This window comes from Nannobrachium achirus (assembly GCF_963921795.1).
Source record: "Nannobrachium achirus genome assembly, chromosome: 15".
Lineage (NCBI taxonomy): Eukaryota > Metazoa > Chordata > Actinopteri > Myctophiformes > Myctophidae > Nannobrachium > Nannobrachium achirus.
Window position 1 is genome coordinate 33315203 of NC_137822.1, and position 20023 is coordinate 33335225.

At 43.8% G+C, this 20023-nt stretch overlaps 2 protein-coding genes across 3 annotated transcripts in view; one reads left to right on the forward strand and one right to left on the reverse strand.

Moving 5' to 3' along the window:
* Positions 1 to 2315: 2315 nt before the first annotated feature.
* Positions 2316 to 20023, reverse strand: part of tsc1b (TSC complex subunit 1b) — a 59448-nt gene continuing 41740 nt past the window's right edge. For both annotated transcript variants that reach the window (XM_080742927.1, XM_080742926.1), the window contains exons 18-22: positions 10914 to 11024; positions 9608 to 9730; positions 7487 to 7674; positions 6093 to 6263; positions 2316 to 3285 (exon numbers count right to left, since the gene is read on the reverse strand). In XM_080742927.1, coding sequence (XP_080599053.1) covers positions 2493 to 3285; positions 6093 to 6263; positions 7487 to 7674; positions 9608 to 9730; positions 10914 to 11024 — 1386 coding nt within the window. In that variant the 3' untranslated portion in view covers positions 2316 to 2492. The remainder of the gene's footprint in view (positions 3286 to 6092; positions 6264 to 7486; positions 7675 to 9607; positions 9731 to 10913; positions 11025 to 20023) is intronic.
* On the forward strand, positions 15771 to 16925 carry LOC308299074 (beta-1,3-galactosyl-O-glycosyl-glycoprotein beta-1,6-N-acetylglucosaminyltransferase 3-like; the record flags this gene model as incomplete). The annotated part of the gene is made up of 1 exon (XM_080742799.1): positions 15771 to 16925. The coding sequence occupies one exon, from the start codon at positions 15771 to 15773 to the stop codon at positions 16923 to 16925; it is 1155 nt and encodes a 384-aa protein (XP_080598925.1).

Below are 20023 nucleotides of genomic sequence, written 5' to 3' on the forward strand. Positions count from 1 at the left end.
CTGAATTGTAGTGCAAAACATTGAAGACGATCTTTATTGTTCACAGTTAAACACAAGCAACTGCTTTAAGAACTTCCTTTTTTTTTTTGCCTTTTTGTCCCAAATCCTCCAGCTCCAAGTAAAGTGGAGACCTGGTTTTCAAACTCTGCATCCAGTTAGCACTGATTGTACCTTCTGACTTGGTTTGCTGTAGTTACTATGGTTGGCATTTACAGTGGATTGTTGAACATGCTTTAGATAGCGAGGCAGAAGGAAAATAACAGCAGTATTTCCCGGTGGACAACAGGATTTAGGCCACTTTCAAAAGATGATGGGTTTATATAATACTTTACTTTTAAAAGCATATGAGGCTGTTTGAACGGATGAAGATTAGCTTTCTTTAACTTCTCAAAGAGTGCAAATTGCTCCCGTCAGAATGCAATGTCAGCTTGGCACTTTGAAAATATCAGCTGGTACATTTGGGGGGGAAAAAAAGAAGAGAGAGAGAACAAAAAGAACAAAAATGGTGTTCAGTAGCCTATAGTTTGGGATAATGTAAACTGTTACTACCGATGTTTGATTTAAATTAGATATGGAACTGTGAGCACCCGTTATCGTTCAAGCAGTACCGGGATAAAGGTTGGATAATTTTTTTTTTAAAAGGAAAAAAAGAATAGAAAACGTCAGGAGGAATGCATTAAAAAAAGAAAAAAGAAAAGAAAAAACTAAAATGTCATACACATTCCTGTGAAACACAAGTATGACCAGTCACAAATAACACACACACACTCTTAGATGTCTGAGCAGTCGCAAACAATCACATTCTCTCTCAAACAATCACATTCTCTCTTGCGGACAGATATATATCTTATATATATATATATTACTATGGAATGAAAGTGTACACTGTAAAATGAAGTGTTAATTAAACGTTAGATTAACACTTTTTTACTGTGTACTGTATATGACCTTTTTTTGTATGGAAATGTAGGTAGGCCTAAGGTTTCTTTTTTTTAGTCCATCAACACATTGGTCATAATTCAAGGTTTGGCATGGACAAACTCCAACTCCAACTTTGCTACATACTGACTGTGCTATACTACTTTCATGTACACGGTAAAATCCTGAGTGTTCATTCAACTCTGACAGTGTCAAATCTAACCAGTGTACAAATCCAACCAAATGGACCCTTACGGGTGCATTTTTACATTACATTAACCATCCTAGCATCCTTACTCTGTGCGTGTCATAATAGTTGAACATTCAGCAGAAATAGGTGAACAAAGGTAAAAGAAAAATATAGCAGATCTACAGTACAAGCCCACAACGCAATAAGACGCGTTGTGAGCTTATAGATCAGCTATTTTTGGTGAAAAGATTTGGTGTATAGAGGAAAAAGCAGGACACCAAGTATAGCCAGTTGGGTGAAAACAAAGCATAATAACCAATTACTAACACTCAGGATTGTACTGTGTAAAACTGGTACATACGCCTACCAGGGCCTTATAGTTCAACTACATATCATTCTTTTAAGGGTGAGAAGATAAATCAAATAATTGATCATCAGAAAATTTAAATGTTTTAGTAATCAAATGTTTAGCGATGTATATATCATGTAACAATGTCTATTATTTGCTAATTACAACTTCACCGAAATGTGAAGGCATGTCTTTGTTTCCATGCTGTAACATGAAAAGTTATTGTTTCATCACCATATTGTAACATGAATAATTCTTTCTGGCTGCTGGGTAAATATTAAGCGAGTCGTCTTGTCCGTTTTGGTTCAGATAACTTATGAGCATTTATAATTCATTATTTTAAACTACATCAATTTCACTGGCATTTTATGGGCTAAATTAATCACATTGCAATATCAGTGGAGGAATAAACTCAATTGCTGTCAACAAGCAACTCTGTTGTGCGAAGAAGCATAAATTGGGCTGTAATGATACTGATAAAAAAGGCTCACATACTATGGGGTCTCTTGGAGCAGCTTTAAGGCCAGACTCACTGCATTTACACCTGGCATTAACATGCATTTCATATCAACTCCAGATATATGATGCATGTTGACAGCAGGGGTAAGAGGGGCCTGGGCGATTCCTTCTCCCTACCAGTCACGCCTTTTTATTGTCACATTTCTGTTCAGGGGAATGAAATCAGTTAAACCAGGAAGTGTGAAATCCTGTTGTCCACTCCAGGGAATGGAACAAATAACACTGAATCCAGTAAGTTGTTGACTTGTACTCTTTTGCTGATCTACGCTTGTAGGTCTACCTCCAACCTTCTACATTATACTTCAGTCTCTCCCCTCCCTCCCTCCCTCTCCTCTCTCCATCTCTGTTGTGTCTCTAAAGCATCATTTATACTCCATTGCGCGAGGGTGTCACTTGCCAAAAAGAACCAACTATACAGTACAAGCTAACAACGCGTCACATTGCGGCACGTCGTTAGCTCGTAGATCAGTTATTTTTGGTAAGAGAGACCATCGTACTACGGAGCATAAGTTATGCTTAACTGTGCTCGTGATGGGTCTCATTGTAGTCCATGATTCTTAACTGCTGCTGCTGCTGCCTGGGTCGCGTTGCGCCAGCCGCAAGCCTCCCTCCGCCTGGCCCGGCCCCACCCTTCCTCCTGGGGCTGTCCTGGGTGGAGGAGGAGGAGGAGGAGGCCCGCGGCGGCTTGGCTTCGGACTCCTTGCCGGACACAGTGTGAGGGCTCCCCTGGGCAGCGGGAGTAGAGGAGGAAGGGTTACGGGCCTGCTGGGCCGGGGCGAGGACAGAGGCGGGGGTTTGTATACGCGTGGGCTTGCGGGCGGGGCTCGTGGGGGCGGGACTTGCAGGGGCAGGGCTCCCCGGGCGGGCCGGCTCGACACACAGCTCAGTCTTCAGGCCGTGGGCGAGGCCGGCCAGACGCGGCGGCGGCGCCGACGGCTGCTCCTCCTCGTCGCACTGGCTCTCGCTCTTGTTGCGGAACAGCTCCCGCGCCCGCATGCCCAGGAAGCTCTTGGTGCTGGGGTAGGAGCCCACGGTGAGGGGTGCGTTGGAGGGAGCGTGGCCCAGGGCGAGGTGGTTGCCGCCGTGGGGACAGGACAGGGACGGCTCCACCAGGAGGGGCATGGGAGCGTCTTGGCCGCCGTTGACGGAGTTGGCCGCCGCCGTCGTCGTGGTCTTGCTGGAGGGGTTGGTCGCCTTGGGTTGCCCGGGCGATAAAGTGCTGCCGTTGCCCCGAGGAGACTTGTGAGGCGGCCTTTCGTCAAACTCCTCGCTGGCGTTGGTTTTCATTGGTCCGTCTGGCATCGTGGCGCTGTGGGGGAAATGACAGCACAGAGGTTATCGGAAACCGCGTAGTAGAATTCGGATTTTGCTATGTGCACAAATTACAATATCTTTTTTTTAACAATACAAGAAGACAACATAAGAAAGAAAGACAAAAAAATAAGTAGAACAACAAAAATGAGGCGCATAAATAAAAATAAAAATAGAATTGACATATTGTCAATAATTGATCTGTGTTGAATCCAGATGTTATTATTGTTATTATTTTATTATTAGGACAATTGTTATTGTTTTTATGTTATTATAAATTATTGTTAGGCCTAGTGATGCAACTGATACGGACTCCGGAGATCTCTATCTTTATCTATGTATCTATCTACTGTATCTATGTCTTTCTCTCTATTGATAGATTTCTCTCACATCCTCTGTAACGCCGACGGGCGCGTTCAATTGAAACGAACGTGCTGTGAGCCTAGCTCCACCTTAGCCTCCACATTCTAATTTATCGAGTGCTCCACGATCACGTGACTTTCAGGGCAGTTTCGCGAGCTGATATTGGATCTGTGTTTCACAACACAGATCAATAAAGAGGTCAAGGGACACCTTGTCAGACAGTTATGTTTATAGGGTTAATATATAACATGTAGGATATCATGAACCTTCATAAAGAATCAGAGGCACCACCCAAATGTATTAGCCATTTCTCCCATTTCCTTTCTCCAACCTCCTTTTGGAGTCTCAGAGAGTAGGTCATTTGTTCCAGAAGATGCAATTGTTTCACAATATTAACATATACATGTCGGTCTATAGTAGGACATTTTTTCAGTAACCAGTTCTTAGTTATAGCTTTTTTTACTTGCCACAAGTAGTATCTTGAGCAAATAAGAAACGTCCTGACACAGTCCATACGGAAATTGTCCAAGATACAAGGTTTCAAATGTATTACTCATATTGAAGCCCATTATTTTTTAAACCAGTGTTGTTATTTCTGTCCAGAAGGGTTGTATCACAGGCCAAGACCAAAAGATGTGCACATGATCTACAGCTGTTTCTCCACAATCCCTCCAGCAGTGGTCAATCTTTTTTTTTGTTGCTTTATTTAAGGACAGTGTTACTGTCTAACTGTAGAGGTAGGAAACTGAGGGGAGGAGGGGGTGAGGCACCAGCCTGCATTGAACAGAGGTCACTGCGACAGGGTCTTTTCACTGCGACAGGGTCTTTTCGCACGACAGACATGACGAATAAACACAGCCGAGGGCAATAACATTTATTGTGGGCGTGTTTCATTTAGGTGTGCCAGCATGGACTGCTCCCGTACAGTTAACTTCATGCTGGCACACCGAAAATCGGCTAAATGAATCACACCCACAGCTAAGTAAATCACACCAACAATTAATGTTATTACTTTCAGCTGCGTCAAGCCATCAAAAAGGTACTGTGAAACCGTCCATTAGAGTATGGTCACACATGAGCATCGGAGGGGGAGTAGCTAAGGCGTACCGAAGTGCAAAGTACGTCAATTACCCATGTTGTGGGCACTCTTGGCAGTGTCTACACTTCTAGTCTCACGTAGCTACACCAACTATTTCACAAACTCTGAATGCTAATAGTCTGGTTGGCATCCGTTTGTCATATCAGCTCAAGAAAATATATTTGAAAACATTTTTACATTTTATCTTTTTACTTCCATTTCTGCTAAGCAGCAAGCTATATATGCTTAGATGATTTTGATTTATATTAGCAGCAGGACAAATTTGTGCGACTGTAAAAACGCTCGATGACTGTATGACCAGAAGCATCTGAAAATTGTGGGAAGCAACAGTCTGGCCACGCGAGACTGCTACGCTTCTTCTGACACACGTGCAGCGTTGCATTGGTCCGGTCTCGTGTGTAGACGCCGTCCTGTATCTTTTGGAGCAGTGTCAAGCCTCTCACGCGCACGGACATGTATTGATGTAAATTTTGTAAAACAACCTTTAAGTTCACACCTCCACAACCAGGGTGATTTAACAAGGAAACAAAGCCCGTATGCATATCAATAAACCATTGTCTGACCTGTTAACTCCTGTAATGTAGGTGACTAGATGTTAAGTGACGTGCGCATGGCGTAATTAAAATGGCGTCCTCCCAAACATTGAATCACCAATGCAACACTACACATTTGTCACTGTGCCCTTATGAGCAAAGCAAGTGATAGTGTCACCAAAGACTGACATGGGGATCAGGGACATGTGCAATAAAGATGAACGTGTTGGGGCGCCAATAACTGAGTGTTTAAGGCACATAGGCTCTGATGCCCAACAATGAGGCCCGGGTTCGATTCCCAAGCCCAGCAACTACCGCAAACCAGTGCTGCATCATGTCACTCCCAGACTCTCTCTCTCTATAACTAACACTATAACTACCAATAAAAGGCAGAAAAAATAACTTAATTATTTTGTTGCACTATCAGCTCTTAATTGATAGTGCCAGAGACACCATGACCTTTTATCATATGGCTGACCTGCTACCTGGTACCCAGAAATCTTATGTACAGTACAATACATGCTAACATACTAATAGAAGTGTTTAAAAAGGTCCCTATTGTCTAAAAAGATCACTACTTCCTTTTGACAAAGGAGAAAGACAGTAGGGAGAGGACTAGTCTTAAATGGTAGTAAAAAAATAAAGCGCTTACATGTACTGTAAGCTGGACATACAACATAATACCAATTATCATTATTCAGGAGGAAATAGGCCTGTTGCATTTCATGCTTAATGAGCTTTGGTCCTGCCTGAAGCCATAATATCATATGAACATAAATAAAGGTGTCTGTAGTAGTTAGTAGTTTTTACCCAGACTCTGGAGTGTGTGTATCAGCTCTGCCCCCTGGTGGTGAAGTGGTGGGGCTGCACGCAGGAACCTCCATCTCCACTCTGCTATAGAGCTGTAGGAGCTCAGTCTGTAGCTGCTGAGTAACTCTCCTCTGGGCCTGGTATCTACTCTCTGACGCATGCAACTCATTCCTAGGAAGAACAGAGAGAGGGAGGGGGGAATGTATAAAAAATAAAGATTTTTTTTTTAACATTTGGGTTTCAACCGACGCAATTCATTATCATCGACACGTGGCCAAGTAAAAATAAAATAAAACGATGTGTTGTACGCGACTAAAAAGACAAATAATGCAATGCATTCTAGCAGATGAAAGTGAGAATAATTCCACAGCATATTCACTATTACACCCCTGTAACCTCACACTCCAGCAATATTCAATATAGAGAATAAGCAAAGTAATGCTATAGTAGTCTGACAACAATGAAGTATGTCTAAAGCTACTATTTGATTTTTTTTTTTACAATATATTTATTGGTTTTTCTTTTTTCACAGATATTTCAACATTTGTTACATTATTCTTTTTACTATTTGACTTTTTAAGTATAAAATAAAGTATTGTTTCAACTCACAAAAAAAAAAGAAAGTTGATAACTCAATCTTTTTATAAAACACTCAGAGAGACATCCCGATTCAATAGGGTCTAGAAAGTTATTGCAAACTTTGCAAAGACAAGAAAAGGTACTGGTGTAACAAAAGGATTCATTCCATCATGACTGGCCTTCTTGGCATTTCGTCAAAAGGCTTCACCACAATGTTGTGGTGTTGTTTTGTATTTTTTTATGTATAAAGTTTTGACGATGACGGACCACTTCAGGGGAACACATCCTTTTAACCACTTAAATCCCATTATACTAATCCAATAGCTCACAATGCGCCGTTGTGAGCTTGTCTTCTGCTATTTTCAATTTACAATTTAGGCATTTAGCAGACGCTTAATCCAGAGCAATTTACAAGACACAAGGTCAAGATCAATACAATAGGCAAGGTAATACATGAATACATCAACATCATAGAAATATTAATCTAGACAAAAATAACATATGTAGACCAAGCAATCAGTAAAAAAAACTTTATATAAAACCAAAAAATGCTATCTAGCTTTCATGTATGGTCATTGAGGGTAGGAAGCAACTGAGCTTCACTAAGAGCCAGAGCCAAAGACTAAGCACAACAAAGGGTTCACAGGTTAAGTTCCCAAGGCTGTCTATATAAAGATAACAATGAGGGATAGAGCCGCTGAGGCTTTGGGAAACGTTTGAAAAAACTCTGAACAATGTCCCCTGGCCTATAATGCTAATGCCCTGTAATAAAAGGGTGAAAAGCGGTTAAGCCTATCTGGGGCAACCCGACGTACTTAGCCTGGCATTTCACGTCCTCCAGGAACTTCTTCTGCTCGGCGATGAGGTGCTCCTTCTTGGAGAGGTGGGTTTCCAGCTCAGCCACCCGCTGCTGAGCCGCCTCCAGCTTCTGGCCCTGCACCAGCATGCTCTGCCTCAGCCTCTCCACCTCTTTCCTGCAGGACACCTGCAGCATCTGGGCCTCCTGGACACACAACACAGCAAGGCAAGGAGAAGTTTAGGTCAGGGACCCCCACAACCATTTCATAGATTCCTTATAGTGTCATTGTTTGACAGCACAATCATCAGTGTATTTTGGATTCATGTCAATTTGTGTTTTCAGATATTTAACCACTTGAGCCGTCATTACCTAATAAACTTGACCTTTTACTTTGTACTTAGTCTGCTCTTTTTACCCTCTACACCAAACCTCTTTGCCGAAAATAGCCAATCTATCATTACCTAATAAACTTGACGTTTTAATTTGTACTTAGTCTGCTCTTTTTACCTTCTACACCAAACCTCTTTGCCGAAAATAGCCGATCTACAAGCTCACAACGCCTCGCTATTTTTGGCTACAGTTCTCAGAATATGGACACTAGGGTTCAAGTTGTTAATATAAAAAGGATTTGAAGATTTGGAGGACCCCCTGTAGTAACTCTGAGGACCCCCTAGGGGTCCCGGACCCCCTGTTGAAGACCCCTGGTTTAGGTGGTTCAGAGTTATGGCCATGGCAGTATGAGAAACTGACCACTTAAAAAAAGAGATATATTTTGAAAATAGTCTCTCTACAAGCTCACAATGTGTCAGCGCGACATGTTGTGAGCTTGTTGTGAGCTTGCTCTCACTCCGAATAATGTCTTAAACAGTGGGACTGTATTTTTACAGGGTTCTTCTCGCTCCTTTAAGGCATTCTGGGTTCCCACAGTTAGTGTGGGAGAGCCCTGTACTGTATGTTCAATTATGTGTATGTGATGTGACCCAGCATATACTCCTGTAATCCATTTCAGCCAAGGCAGCCTGCTCCAGCACGGGCAAGGCAACAAATGGAGGGTTGAGTAATAATCCAATAATACGATCTTGAAGGCCTGGTAGCCTAACAAAACTGGACCCGATTGATAGACATATTAATAAAGATGACGCAACCTCGGGACAGACTGATCTCTTCCTCCTTTTCCTGTGTCAGCTTGTAGTAAGTATTACATTTGAACTGTGTGTGACGTACAGTAGGGGCACATCCTTTAATGTGCAGATCGCCACAACTTCACACTGTAAAGTTTCACTTTGTCATTGCCTGTTTGTACCGGCGTTTATGATTCTTGATGTCATGCAAATGGCATGATGAGCTGTGATTTGTCTACTTTTGAGGGGACATACATAACATAGACAAACAGTACTGGATGGCTTTCCACCCCTGTAAAAACTATACATAATTTATAAGGTAAAAAGACAATTTCTGGATACTTAAAACATTGTTTTAACACACTTTATACATCTAAATATTAGCTAATATTAATCAAATGTTATATTAATCTTCAGAAATATGTATTAATGAATTGCAATCACTTATCATTCAATTGGGAACTCAAGAGTATATGAAATTGCACACCATTCCACTATTTGGAAACAATCTTCTGTCCGTAACCGTTTTGAACGGCTCCATCACGCTTTGCGTAATGCACTTCTTGTAGTCCGAATGGTGTCAATACATCTACACTGTGGGTCAGACATGTTAGCACATCTCTGCTCCAATGTCGCCAAATAGAAACTGCAGCCTATTTGATATGCTCTGCAAATCAATAAATGAATGAATCCAAAGTGTGATTATTACACTTCTTAAATGTCAGGCTAAAAAAAGCTTTGACCGCAGAGTTCTACTAGACGTCCAACAAACCCAATTAGTGTCCCTCTTTTCGCCTCAGTATGTCGTCTCCTTCTTCACAGTCCTTAGCATCCTGTCTCACAAATGCACGCACACACGCACACACACACACACACACGCACGCACGCACGCACGCACGCACACACAGTGCATAGACAGGTGCATGCTCACGCACGAACTCAAGACGGCAAAGTAAACAAGCACGCACGCAAACAGCCGCATGCGTGCACGCACTCACTCACACACACACACCTACCTTTGTGCTGTCAGGGCCTGCGTGGTGTAACTCCTGCATGGACAGCTTATGTGCCTCCCCAAGGAGCAGCAGCTGCTTGTTCAGGAAGCTCATCTGCTGCTGGGTGCTCTCACTGTTGCTCAGCTGAAGGACACGCAAGACAGCCAATGACAATCGAGGACAAAACAGCAATTACGCTACAAACCAAACCTGTCACAACCATTTGTGAACATATAAATAATCCCGTCGGCAGCGCGCGATTAGTCTTTTCGCAGGAGCTGGCATCGCACACCTGCCTGGGCAAGACTACAGAGCTTTTGTGAGTCTTTCAAACTCGAGCTCGGTTAATGAGCCGAAAACCAAACAAACACAAATAATTGTGATATTATACGTGGTATTAATATGATATTGATTCTTTGGGAATTGCCTTGCACTGGGCACTTTGAGGTAACCAGTGGACCAAGTAGAAATTTAGTGTCTTCCCCTAAAGCACTTCTACATGGAAGAGCACTTAAAGGACAACTCCGCAATAAATAACATCTAGGCTCATTTTCCTACTTATATTGATCCCAAATGACTGTCCACGGGAACCTCTGCCCGGCTTCCTCCCGCAAACACAATCAATTGTTTGGGTGGATGCCCAACCAAGCCGGAGACACAGGCGAAGGATTCCCTAGTCTCTCCAAGGTGGCACCCAAAGGCCCCTTTTCAGTCGTTTCTACTTTAGTCCTACTAGCTAGAGCAATGGCTGTTGGGAATGCATGCCCCTCTGGTTATGCAATATCCAATGAACCAGTTGTCAGAGTACTTAGTGCAGGACCCCTTATGATAGTACTTGGAAGCCATTCTATGACATATTGATGATCGGGGATCTCCAAACGTATATGGGCATAAAAGGGACACAGACAGACAAACAGATCTGCACATTTATGGATATATACTATTCTTTGACAACCTACGCCACTGTTACAGCTAGATAGGACAAGTGGTGGGGGCGGAACGTAAAGGAGAAGAGAGGAGGGTGTTGGGCTTAGGTGGTGAGCAATGGTCACTGTATTTAAGTACAATTTTGAGGTAATTTTACTTTACTGGCGTATTTCCAATTTCCAATACTATTACTTCTACTCCGCTACATCTCAGTGAAAATATTGTACTTTTACTCCACTATGTACATTTTTAGCATTATTACAAAACACCAAACACTTCAGCCCTATATATAGATTTCGGCCATTTGAAAATAGCAGATCTACAAGCTCACAATGTGTTGCGATGTGATGCATTTTGAGCTTATAGATCTGCTATTTTCTCCTGTAAATGTGCTGCCTACCTTGATGGTCATCTGGTTGAGGAGGTGACCAGTGTGGCACACTTTGTTGTTGGCTCTCTGGAGCTCTGCCTCCAGCTCATCCATCCTCTTCTGGCACTCCTGCAACTTACTCTGGAAATGAGAACACGCATCCAATTACTGTTATGGCAACAAGACTGAAGAGCTGATATGCGTTCTAAGTCTAACTAGAGTGTGCATCTATTGATCATTACATAAAGTGACTTGTCTTTTTAGTTCTCTTCTCCACTAGTCCCTCCCCAACATTTAGTCTAGATTTTATTTGTTGACCAAATTGTCAATATATTTAGTCTCAAGTCTTAGTCATCATAGCTTAGTTTTTATTTAGTTCTTATTGTCTCCACCAGCCGAAGGCATGGGGGAGAGTATGTTTTCCCCTTCGTCCGTCCGTGCGTGCGTCCGTCCGTGCGTGCGTGCGTCCGTCCGTCCTCGCAGTTTGTGTGCACCTAATCTCAGTTGCCGTTGACCCGGTCGCTGCCAAAGTGAGCACACACATTCCCTGGATGCCAATCTAGAACCTCTGCCCTAAATTTTTCAAATGGGCCTTTTCTAGCGCCACCTAGTGGCCGATGTTCTTAAAACACATTTCTGTGCACTACTCTTACAGATTTTGTCCAAAAATCCTACAAATCGGTAGGCAGTATCTCGACAGTCATGTGATCGACACGGATCTATCCGATTTTGCATATTCCATCCTGATTGGCTAAGATTGGCTTCCAAAGTTTGTAGGATTGAGCCGTTTTGATCAAAATGCCTCAAATCCCAAACGCAAAGCGCAATTTTCATGAAATCTCGCACACACGTTCCCACTAGGTCGAGGAAGAAATGCCACTTCAAATTTTTGAAATCAGCCTCATGGTGGCGCTATAACAGGCCGATTTGTGGTTTTACCAATAACTCCACCGATCAGTTTCAAAATTTGTAAGCGCACTCCCTAGAGGCCAAGGAAAAACCCTTTCCCTGCATTTTTCACATCAGCCTTTTATAGCGCCACCAGGAGGCCGACTTATGTAAAACACAATTTTTCCTATAATTCCTTGAGATTTTATCCAAAAATCATGCAAATCGGTACACAGTATCTCCATAGTCATGTGACCCCCACGATCCGTCTGATATTTCATATTCCATCCTAATTGGCTAATATTGGCTTCCAAAGTTTGCAGGATTGCTCAGTTTTTGAACAAAATGCTTCAAATCATCAACGCAGCTTGTGATTACCGTGAAATTTGCCACACATGATCCCACTATGTCAAGGAACAAATACTACCCTTTTCACATTGGCCTGTTATAGCGCCACCAGCAGGTAGGCTTTAGCAAAACACATTTTTGGAACACAATGCCTCAAATCATGCATGCAGTGTCCGATTGCCATGAAAGGTCTAAGGTGAAGAACATATGCCAGCCTTTTTACATTGGCCTATTATACAGTAGCACTACCAGGACGCATGGCCTGGTGGAGACCTGTGCTCGGAAGAGCACTGCTTCTAGTTGCACTCTGCGTTCGTGATTTGAGGCATTTTGTCCAAAACCGACCAATCTTACAAACTTTGAAAGACAATCTCAGCCAATCAGGATGGAATATGGACAATCAGAGAGATCCATGTCGATCACATGACTGTAGAGATACTGTCTACCGATTTGCGTGATTTTTGGACAAAATCTGTAGGAGTACTGGCCAAAAGGTAGTTTTGCACAAATTGGCCTCCTGGTGGCACTAAAACAGGCCCATGTGAAAAATGTGGGGCAGAGGTTCTGAATTGGCATCCAGGGAGTGTGTGTGCTCATTTTGGCAGTGTCCGGGCCAACGGCGCCGGAGATTAGCTGTACACAAACTCGGAGGACGGACGGACAGACTCACCAATGAATGAATACAATTTAAAAACTATATATATTTTTTTATAACTTTTTTTTATTGAATTGTGATAAATAAAAACATAATTATATAGGCCTATTTCTCATAATAACACCGCAACATGTTGGTATTATTTACAATCCACAAGCATTGGGGGGTTGATGTACAAGCTCACAACGCGTCGCTTCGCCCCCTGTTGAGAACTTGTATATCGGCTATTATTTATTGCTCCAAAAGCCAAGGCTCTGAGCGTTTTAACTGTGCGACAGCGATGACGCAACCAGATGGCGACGGAGTAGTGTCCGAAATGCGCTGATTTGTTCACTACTGTAGTACACTACATCTGGATCCCTCATTTAGGGTTAGGGAGTAGGGGACGTGTTCCGCATTTCGGACACAGCCATAGAGTATATATACTAGTAAGACACCTGAGGGTGACATGCGACCTCAGGGTGACATGCGACCTTGCCCTAAAGGGCGAGGTCGCGCCAATTCTTGACCATCTGGCCAACCACATCGTTTCTCTGACGATTCTAGTTGTTGTCATTCTGGGGGGAGTTTGTTCATGTTTTTGTGAGGGTATCAACCCTAGGAGACACGGGGAGAACATGCAAACTCCACACAGAAAGGCCCCATCGCCCACACTCTAGTTGGGGTTGGCGATAGAGCCTTTCTGTGTGGAGTTTGCCTAAACATGGAGATGTGGTACAGAATGACTCATATATGGGCATAAAAAGTATGTCATGTGACATCACTTCCTGTACAGACAGTCAGACAGACAGCCTAACAATGGCTACTGTCTATGACGGTAGTCCTATATGACATGATGGACTGGACTATCTCCATATATAGTGTTCTCCATGTTTAGGCCAAACAGGTTTTCTCCATTTCTCCATGTATAGGTCCAAATGCCCAACGTTGAGCTTGACAACGAAACGTTCTTAACACAGCCACCCCCATATTTACTTTAGAAAATATGTTAAATTCTAAGAACGTTTCGAGTACCGGTTTGATACAAGAGCGAATAAGCGCCACACTTCTGGAATCCTGTGCGTCGACTTAGTCGGATCCAGGCCTAATAACTTTATCTGGCCGCCCCGTTGCCACCTCCTTCTTACATTTTCCTGTCGACTGCACATTGTACCTCATCCACCCTTTCTTCTTTCTCCTTTTGGTATCTTTATCCTCCTCCTCCTTTTTTTCTTTTTTATTCTTCTCTTTTTTTATCTTTCTTAGTCTTGTGTAGCCGCCCCGTACAGGAAGTAATGTCACAACTCGCTGACATCACACTGACATCACTTCCTGTACAGAAAGATTACAGAAGGTCACTCAAGCGACAAGGTTTTCCAGGGTAAATGCGACCTTTTGTCGCAATAATAGAGAGCGGACAGCCCAGCCCCCAGCCATTCACTTCAATGCAAGTGCTCAGTGGCGTTTTGAAGCATGCGGAAGTAGCTGAATTCAGGTGCATTGTGGGTGAATCCAGGTGCATTCTGGGGGAAATTGGTTCAATGGACGTCGACGTCCATTGAACCCTATTGTAGACCCCAGCGGCGCGCTCTTATGCTCGTGCATGTATGTTCCACCCCACCTGAAATTCCAGCTTTGGCCAGTAGGGCGGCCGCTTCAACATTTACAAGCCGTTCTGGGGGCTTGGTACAAAAATGCTCACTATACATTCGGACACTAGTTCAAAATGGCGGAGCCCCATTTTAGTACACTACATTAGAGAATGAGTGGCGTAGACAGAAATTTAATTTTAGTAGGCGAAATGCCAGCCGAAATGCCAGTCAAAATGCCATGGGGTACATTTCTTGCAATCAAATTTTTGTCTTAGGACTGCAACAAAAACAACAAAATATTGTTGAACTCAAGTCTCCATGGTGTGAGTAATCAATAGAAGAAAAGTCATTTTGAGGGTGAACTACTCCTTTAATGAAATACATTTTATTTTGTATTTGTTAAACTTATGGACGAGGCTTGCTTAACGAGTTTTAATATGCTACAGCTGGAGAGACAACAAGACGTCAATTCTTAATCCAGCAGTGCTGGATTTAAACAACACAATTATCACGTATTGTGTTTGGAAGCTGTTTACTTACTACATTAAGGACTTTATTGATTTGGAACAGAGGATATCCTACAGGTAGGAGGAAAGCAGAGTGGACTTTGTTCAGTGTGTTATTGTCTCTGTTGTTGCGACTTGAGTTAAATGGCCCGGCAGCCCAAATTTACATTTCTAAAAGGGTAACAGTTTCTCAATGGCCCGGCCGCCTACTAGTCAATGAATGGAACTGGTTGAGCGACATTCTATAGGCCTATGGTCCTCTCCACACTGTACTGTCCAGTCAGGTCTTTACACAATGGAAATAGAGATTTATTTATTTTTTTAATTTAGGCGAGATCAGCTCTCAGTTAGTAGGCAGGCGCCTTGTTCGCCTAACGTTCCCTACGCTTCTGTAGAGAATAGGGTGGATTTTGGCCGCAGCCCATGTATGGGTGTAGGTACTGTGGAAGCTCCATAAAAGGACACATGTGGACATAGTGACATCAGAAGCGGCATGATGTAGACATCAGCAAAGGGATATAAGGCAACGTGTCAGTTGGCTGTGTGTCAAGTTAATAGCTGTAGATGAAAACCAATATACAAGTCCAAAGGAAAGATGTACCACCCTAAACCCTTTACATGGTTTATTAAAAATCGCTGGATCATCCTTAGTACTTTACTAGGGCTTGGCTTTGTTTACTACCTGTCTGTAAACTACCAAACTTCTCCTACCTGCTGCAAGACTAAGGAGTTTGATCCACCACTGTTGCATCCGATAGATCCTGCCTCTGGCACCAGCAATGCACATGCCACCAGCACCGGACACGGATCCACAAGACCCATTCTTCACCGAAGACCGAAGACCACCCCCAGGCCTGTTGATGCCCCATGGCCCGTTTATCGCCCCAGCGACCCTAACATGAGGTATGAGTTGTCCTCAATGACTGGCCAAAGAATACCAAAAGAATACTTTGAGGACCTGCCAGTGTGCTCTGCCATCATCCAGGGAGACATGGTGACCAAGACGGATGAGATTTCTCGACTTCTGGGATCGAGGGAGAGACTGTCAAATGATTTCTACCTTAGCATGGCAAGGGACTGTGACGCTTACATAGAAAACAGAGGGTTTATCACGGTGCCGCTCAGTGCAGAGGAGAGGGACTTTCCGATCGCCTTCTCCATGGTCGTCCACAAAGATGTAGAAATGTTCGAAAGACTGTTGCGAGCGGTGTACCAGCCTCAGAATGTGTATTGTGTTCACGTGGATCAAAAATCAAAGGAGGAATTCCAGGAAGCTGTGAGGGCCATCGTTTCCTGTTTCCCAAATGTGTTCATAGCTAGCAAACTCGAAAGTGCGGTTTACGCTTCATGGTCTAGGGTTCAAGCGGATCTGAACTGCATGAAAGATCTGATGCGGTCTCCTGTCCAGTGGAGATATTTGATCAACACTTGCGGCACAGACCTGCCGATCAGGACTAATGCAGAGATGGTTCAGACACTGAAGCTTCTCAATGGAAAGAACGCAATGGAGTCTGAAGCCATGCCAGAACGCAAGAAGCCACGCTGGCAGTACCATCACACCGTATACCATGGCACCGGTACTGAGCAGTTTGAATATTCTAATGTTGTACATAAAAATACAGGAATCAGGAAGACACCTCCACCAATCAACATCCCCATGTTCTCAGGAAAAGCTTACTTTGCGGTCACCAGAGATTTTGTAGAACATGTGCTGGGGGACTTAGAGGTTCAGAATTTTATGGAATGGTGTCAGGATACCTATTCGCCAGATGAACATCTGTGGGTGACTCTCAACAGGATGAGCTCTGTGCCCGGGTCACTGCCAGCCCACAGAATTTACGACCTGTCTGACATGAATTCCATTGCTCGCCTGGTGCATTGGAATGATCTTGCTGGTGATATAACAAAAGACGCCGCCTACCCTCCATGCACTTCGACGGTTAGAAGAGAGGTTTGTGTCTATGGGATTGGTGAGCTCCACTGGATATTTCAACACCATCACCTCATGGCAAACAAATTTGATCCAGAAGTTGATGACAAAGCATTCAGACACCTGCCCGTTGGGGCCAGTTGAAAATACCAACAATAAAAGCGTTTGAAGTTGAACGTCTCTAGGCTCAACAAACGTCTTTGTCAAGGTTGCCATGCATCAGACCGTTCTTTATGCGGAGTGAGGAGTAGACATACGCGACGGCGTGTCTTCTCTGCTCAAAGGGAAAATCCTTGAAAAAAACGGCCCCAAAAAACGGCCCCACAAGACTATGGTTTAGTGATGTCATCACTTTTCACACATTTGTGGGGGGCCGTTTTAGCCCAAGGAATGTTTTTCGGTGCAAAACAAATGCTTGCAATGGATTCAGAATCATGAAAAACCCCTAGTTTGACCCCTCATATGCTACTTAAAGCAAAAGTTCTTTTTTCCTGTATAGTAAATTTAATCAACTCTAGCGGCTGATAACAGCAACTAGGTTATCATACAAAAATATAATCTGCAGATATAGAGCTTTTCAAAAATGCATGGTAACCTTTGCCACCTTTTGGATACCGACATCTCGTATGGCCGGCTGCAACATATTCTCACCTTTAAAGCGTCATACAACCGACGCCTTGTCAAGTACTGTACTGCGTCGGACGAGGGGACGCATTGGGTATGCCTACTGTATCAAGGGTTGGACGAATTGGGTATGGCCAGTGGTCTAAGAAGAAAGAAAAAAAAAATTGTTCTAGAAGCGAGATTTGATACCCCTATGTAGGGTTACCAGCCACCCGACGCTACCGTTCACGCCACTATAAACGACGTCTCAGGCGCCGATGAGCCCCGGGAGCCGCCGCCGAGGGAGCGGTAGCGACCGAGTCGCCGCGGGGAACGGTGCGAACGGCGCATGAGCCGACTCAGCGGCGTTACCGAATTATGTGCCGTTATGGACAGAATAGTAAATTTTGACCAGGGGACTGCTTCCGCGTTCGAATGCGGCTCAAAGAAGGGACTAGGTTATCCACGTTGTCAAAGATAAAAGCACAAAAAAAGGAATTTCCTGTTGTCTCCTTAGCTCAGTCGGTAGAGCATGATGACAGCTAAAATTGAGACCCGGGTTCGATTCCCTGTGAATCGAATTCCAGTAAACACATGTCGGTGCATGCGCACAAGACTCTCCGTTCTTGTAACGTTCTCGTCTGACCGTAAACGTTCCAAAGCGTTGCACGGGTGAAGCAGAAAGCAAGTTGGGAACGCGTCGGGCGGGTCCCCAAAACCCATGGACTATAAGGCACAGCTTGTGACGTGTCCTGCTATAATGCCATGTGCAGGCATTCACAAGGCCAGGTTTCTGTCTGGTAGAAATGAGGCCTTATCTACTGCCATGGAGCCTGTAACCTAAACAATGAGAATTGTTTTGGTTTATAAGGCTCAGCCTGGTGTCATGCAGACGTTGAAGAGCCCTGGTGTAGAAGGGAAAAGGAGAGGGCCAATCGGGGCAGGAATTTCAGGGAGGCCATGAAGGCCATGGCCGTCATTGCCCCTCAGACCAATGGCATGACCCGAGGCCACAGTGGCCTTAATGCCCCAGCTGACTGTACCACTTCCTCCTCTGTCTCTTTCTTGTCAATATGTAGACTGTTGGCATGTTCCTATTACTCGAGGAACAGCCCACAGCAGTCCAGGAGAAGTGGCCACACCCATTACCACCACCCCAATCATTCAATAAACTGGCAGGCATAAACATTAAAATGCATTGGCTTGTAGTTAGGTGTAGCATATGCTTTGTAGAGGAAAAGTATAAATTGCTAGTGGACCAGTTGTTGCAGAAGAAGGTGTTGGTTGGAGGAATTACATTGATGACAACATTAAATAAAACTCAAGAGACCAAACTGTATTGCGAGAGATTGTATTGAAAAAGCAAAAGGAAAACTAGAAGCAGTGCTCTTCCGAGCACAGGTCTTCACCAGGCCAGTGGTGGTCCTGGTGGTGCTACTGTATAATAGGCCAGTGTAAAGAGGGTGGCATATGTTCTTCACATTAGACCTTTCATGGCAATCGGACGCTACATGCATGATTTGAAGCATTGTGTTCAAAAAATGTGTTTTGCTAAAGTCTACCTGCTGGTGGCGCTATAACAGGCCAATGTGAAAAGGGTAGCATTTGTTCCTTCACATAGTGGGAATATGTGTGGCAAATTTCACGGTAATTGTCTCCACCAGCCGAAGGCATGGGGGAGAGTATGCTTTCCCCTCCGTCCGTCCGTCCGTCCGTCCGTCCGTCCGTCCGTCCGTCCGTGCGTCCTCGCAGTTTGTGTGCACCTAATCTCAGTCGCCGCTGGCCCGGTCGCTGCCAAAGTGAGCACACACATTCCCTGGATGCCAATCTAGAACCTCTGCCCTAAATCTTTCAAATGGGCCTTTTCTAGCGCCACCTAGTGGCCGATGTTCGCAAAACACATTTCTGTGCACTACTCTTACAGATTTTGTCCAAAAATCCTACAAATCGGTAGGCAGTATCTCGACAGTCATGTGATCGACACAGATCTGTTCGATTTTGGATATTCCATCCTGATTGGCTATGATTGGCTTCCAAAGTTTGTAGGATTGAGCCGTTTTGAACAAAATGCCACTTCAAATTTTTGAAATCAGCCTCATGGTGGCGCTATAACAGGCCGATTTGTGGTTTTACCTATAACTCCACCGATCAGTTTCAAACTTTGTAAGCGCACTCCCTAGAGGCTAAGGATAAACCTTTGCCCTGCATTTTTCACATCAGCCTTTTATAGCGCCACCTTTGGGCCGACTTATGTAAAACACATTTTTGGATATTACTCCTTGAGATTTTATCCAAAAATCACGCAAATCGGTACACAGTATCTCTATAGTCATGTGATCAAGTCCGATCCGTCTGATATTTCATATTCGATCCGGATTGGCTAATATTAGCTTCCAAAGTTTGCAGGATTGCTCAGTTTTTGAACAAAATGCCTCAAATCATCAACGCAGCTTGCGATTACCGTGAAATTTGCCACACTTATTTCCACTAGGTCAAGGAACAAATGCTACATGTTTCACATTGGCCTGTTATAGCACCACCAGCAGGTAGACTTTAGCAAAACACATTTTTGGAATACAATGCTTCAAATCATGCATGCAGCGTCCGATTGCCATGAAAGATCTAAGGTGAAGAACATA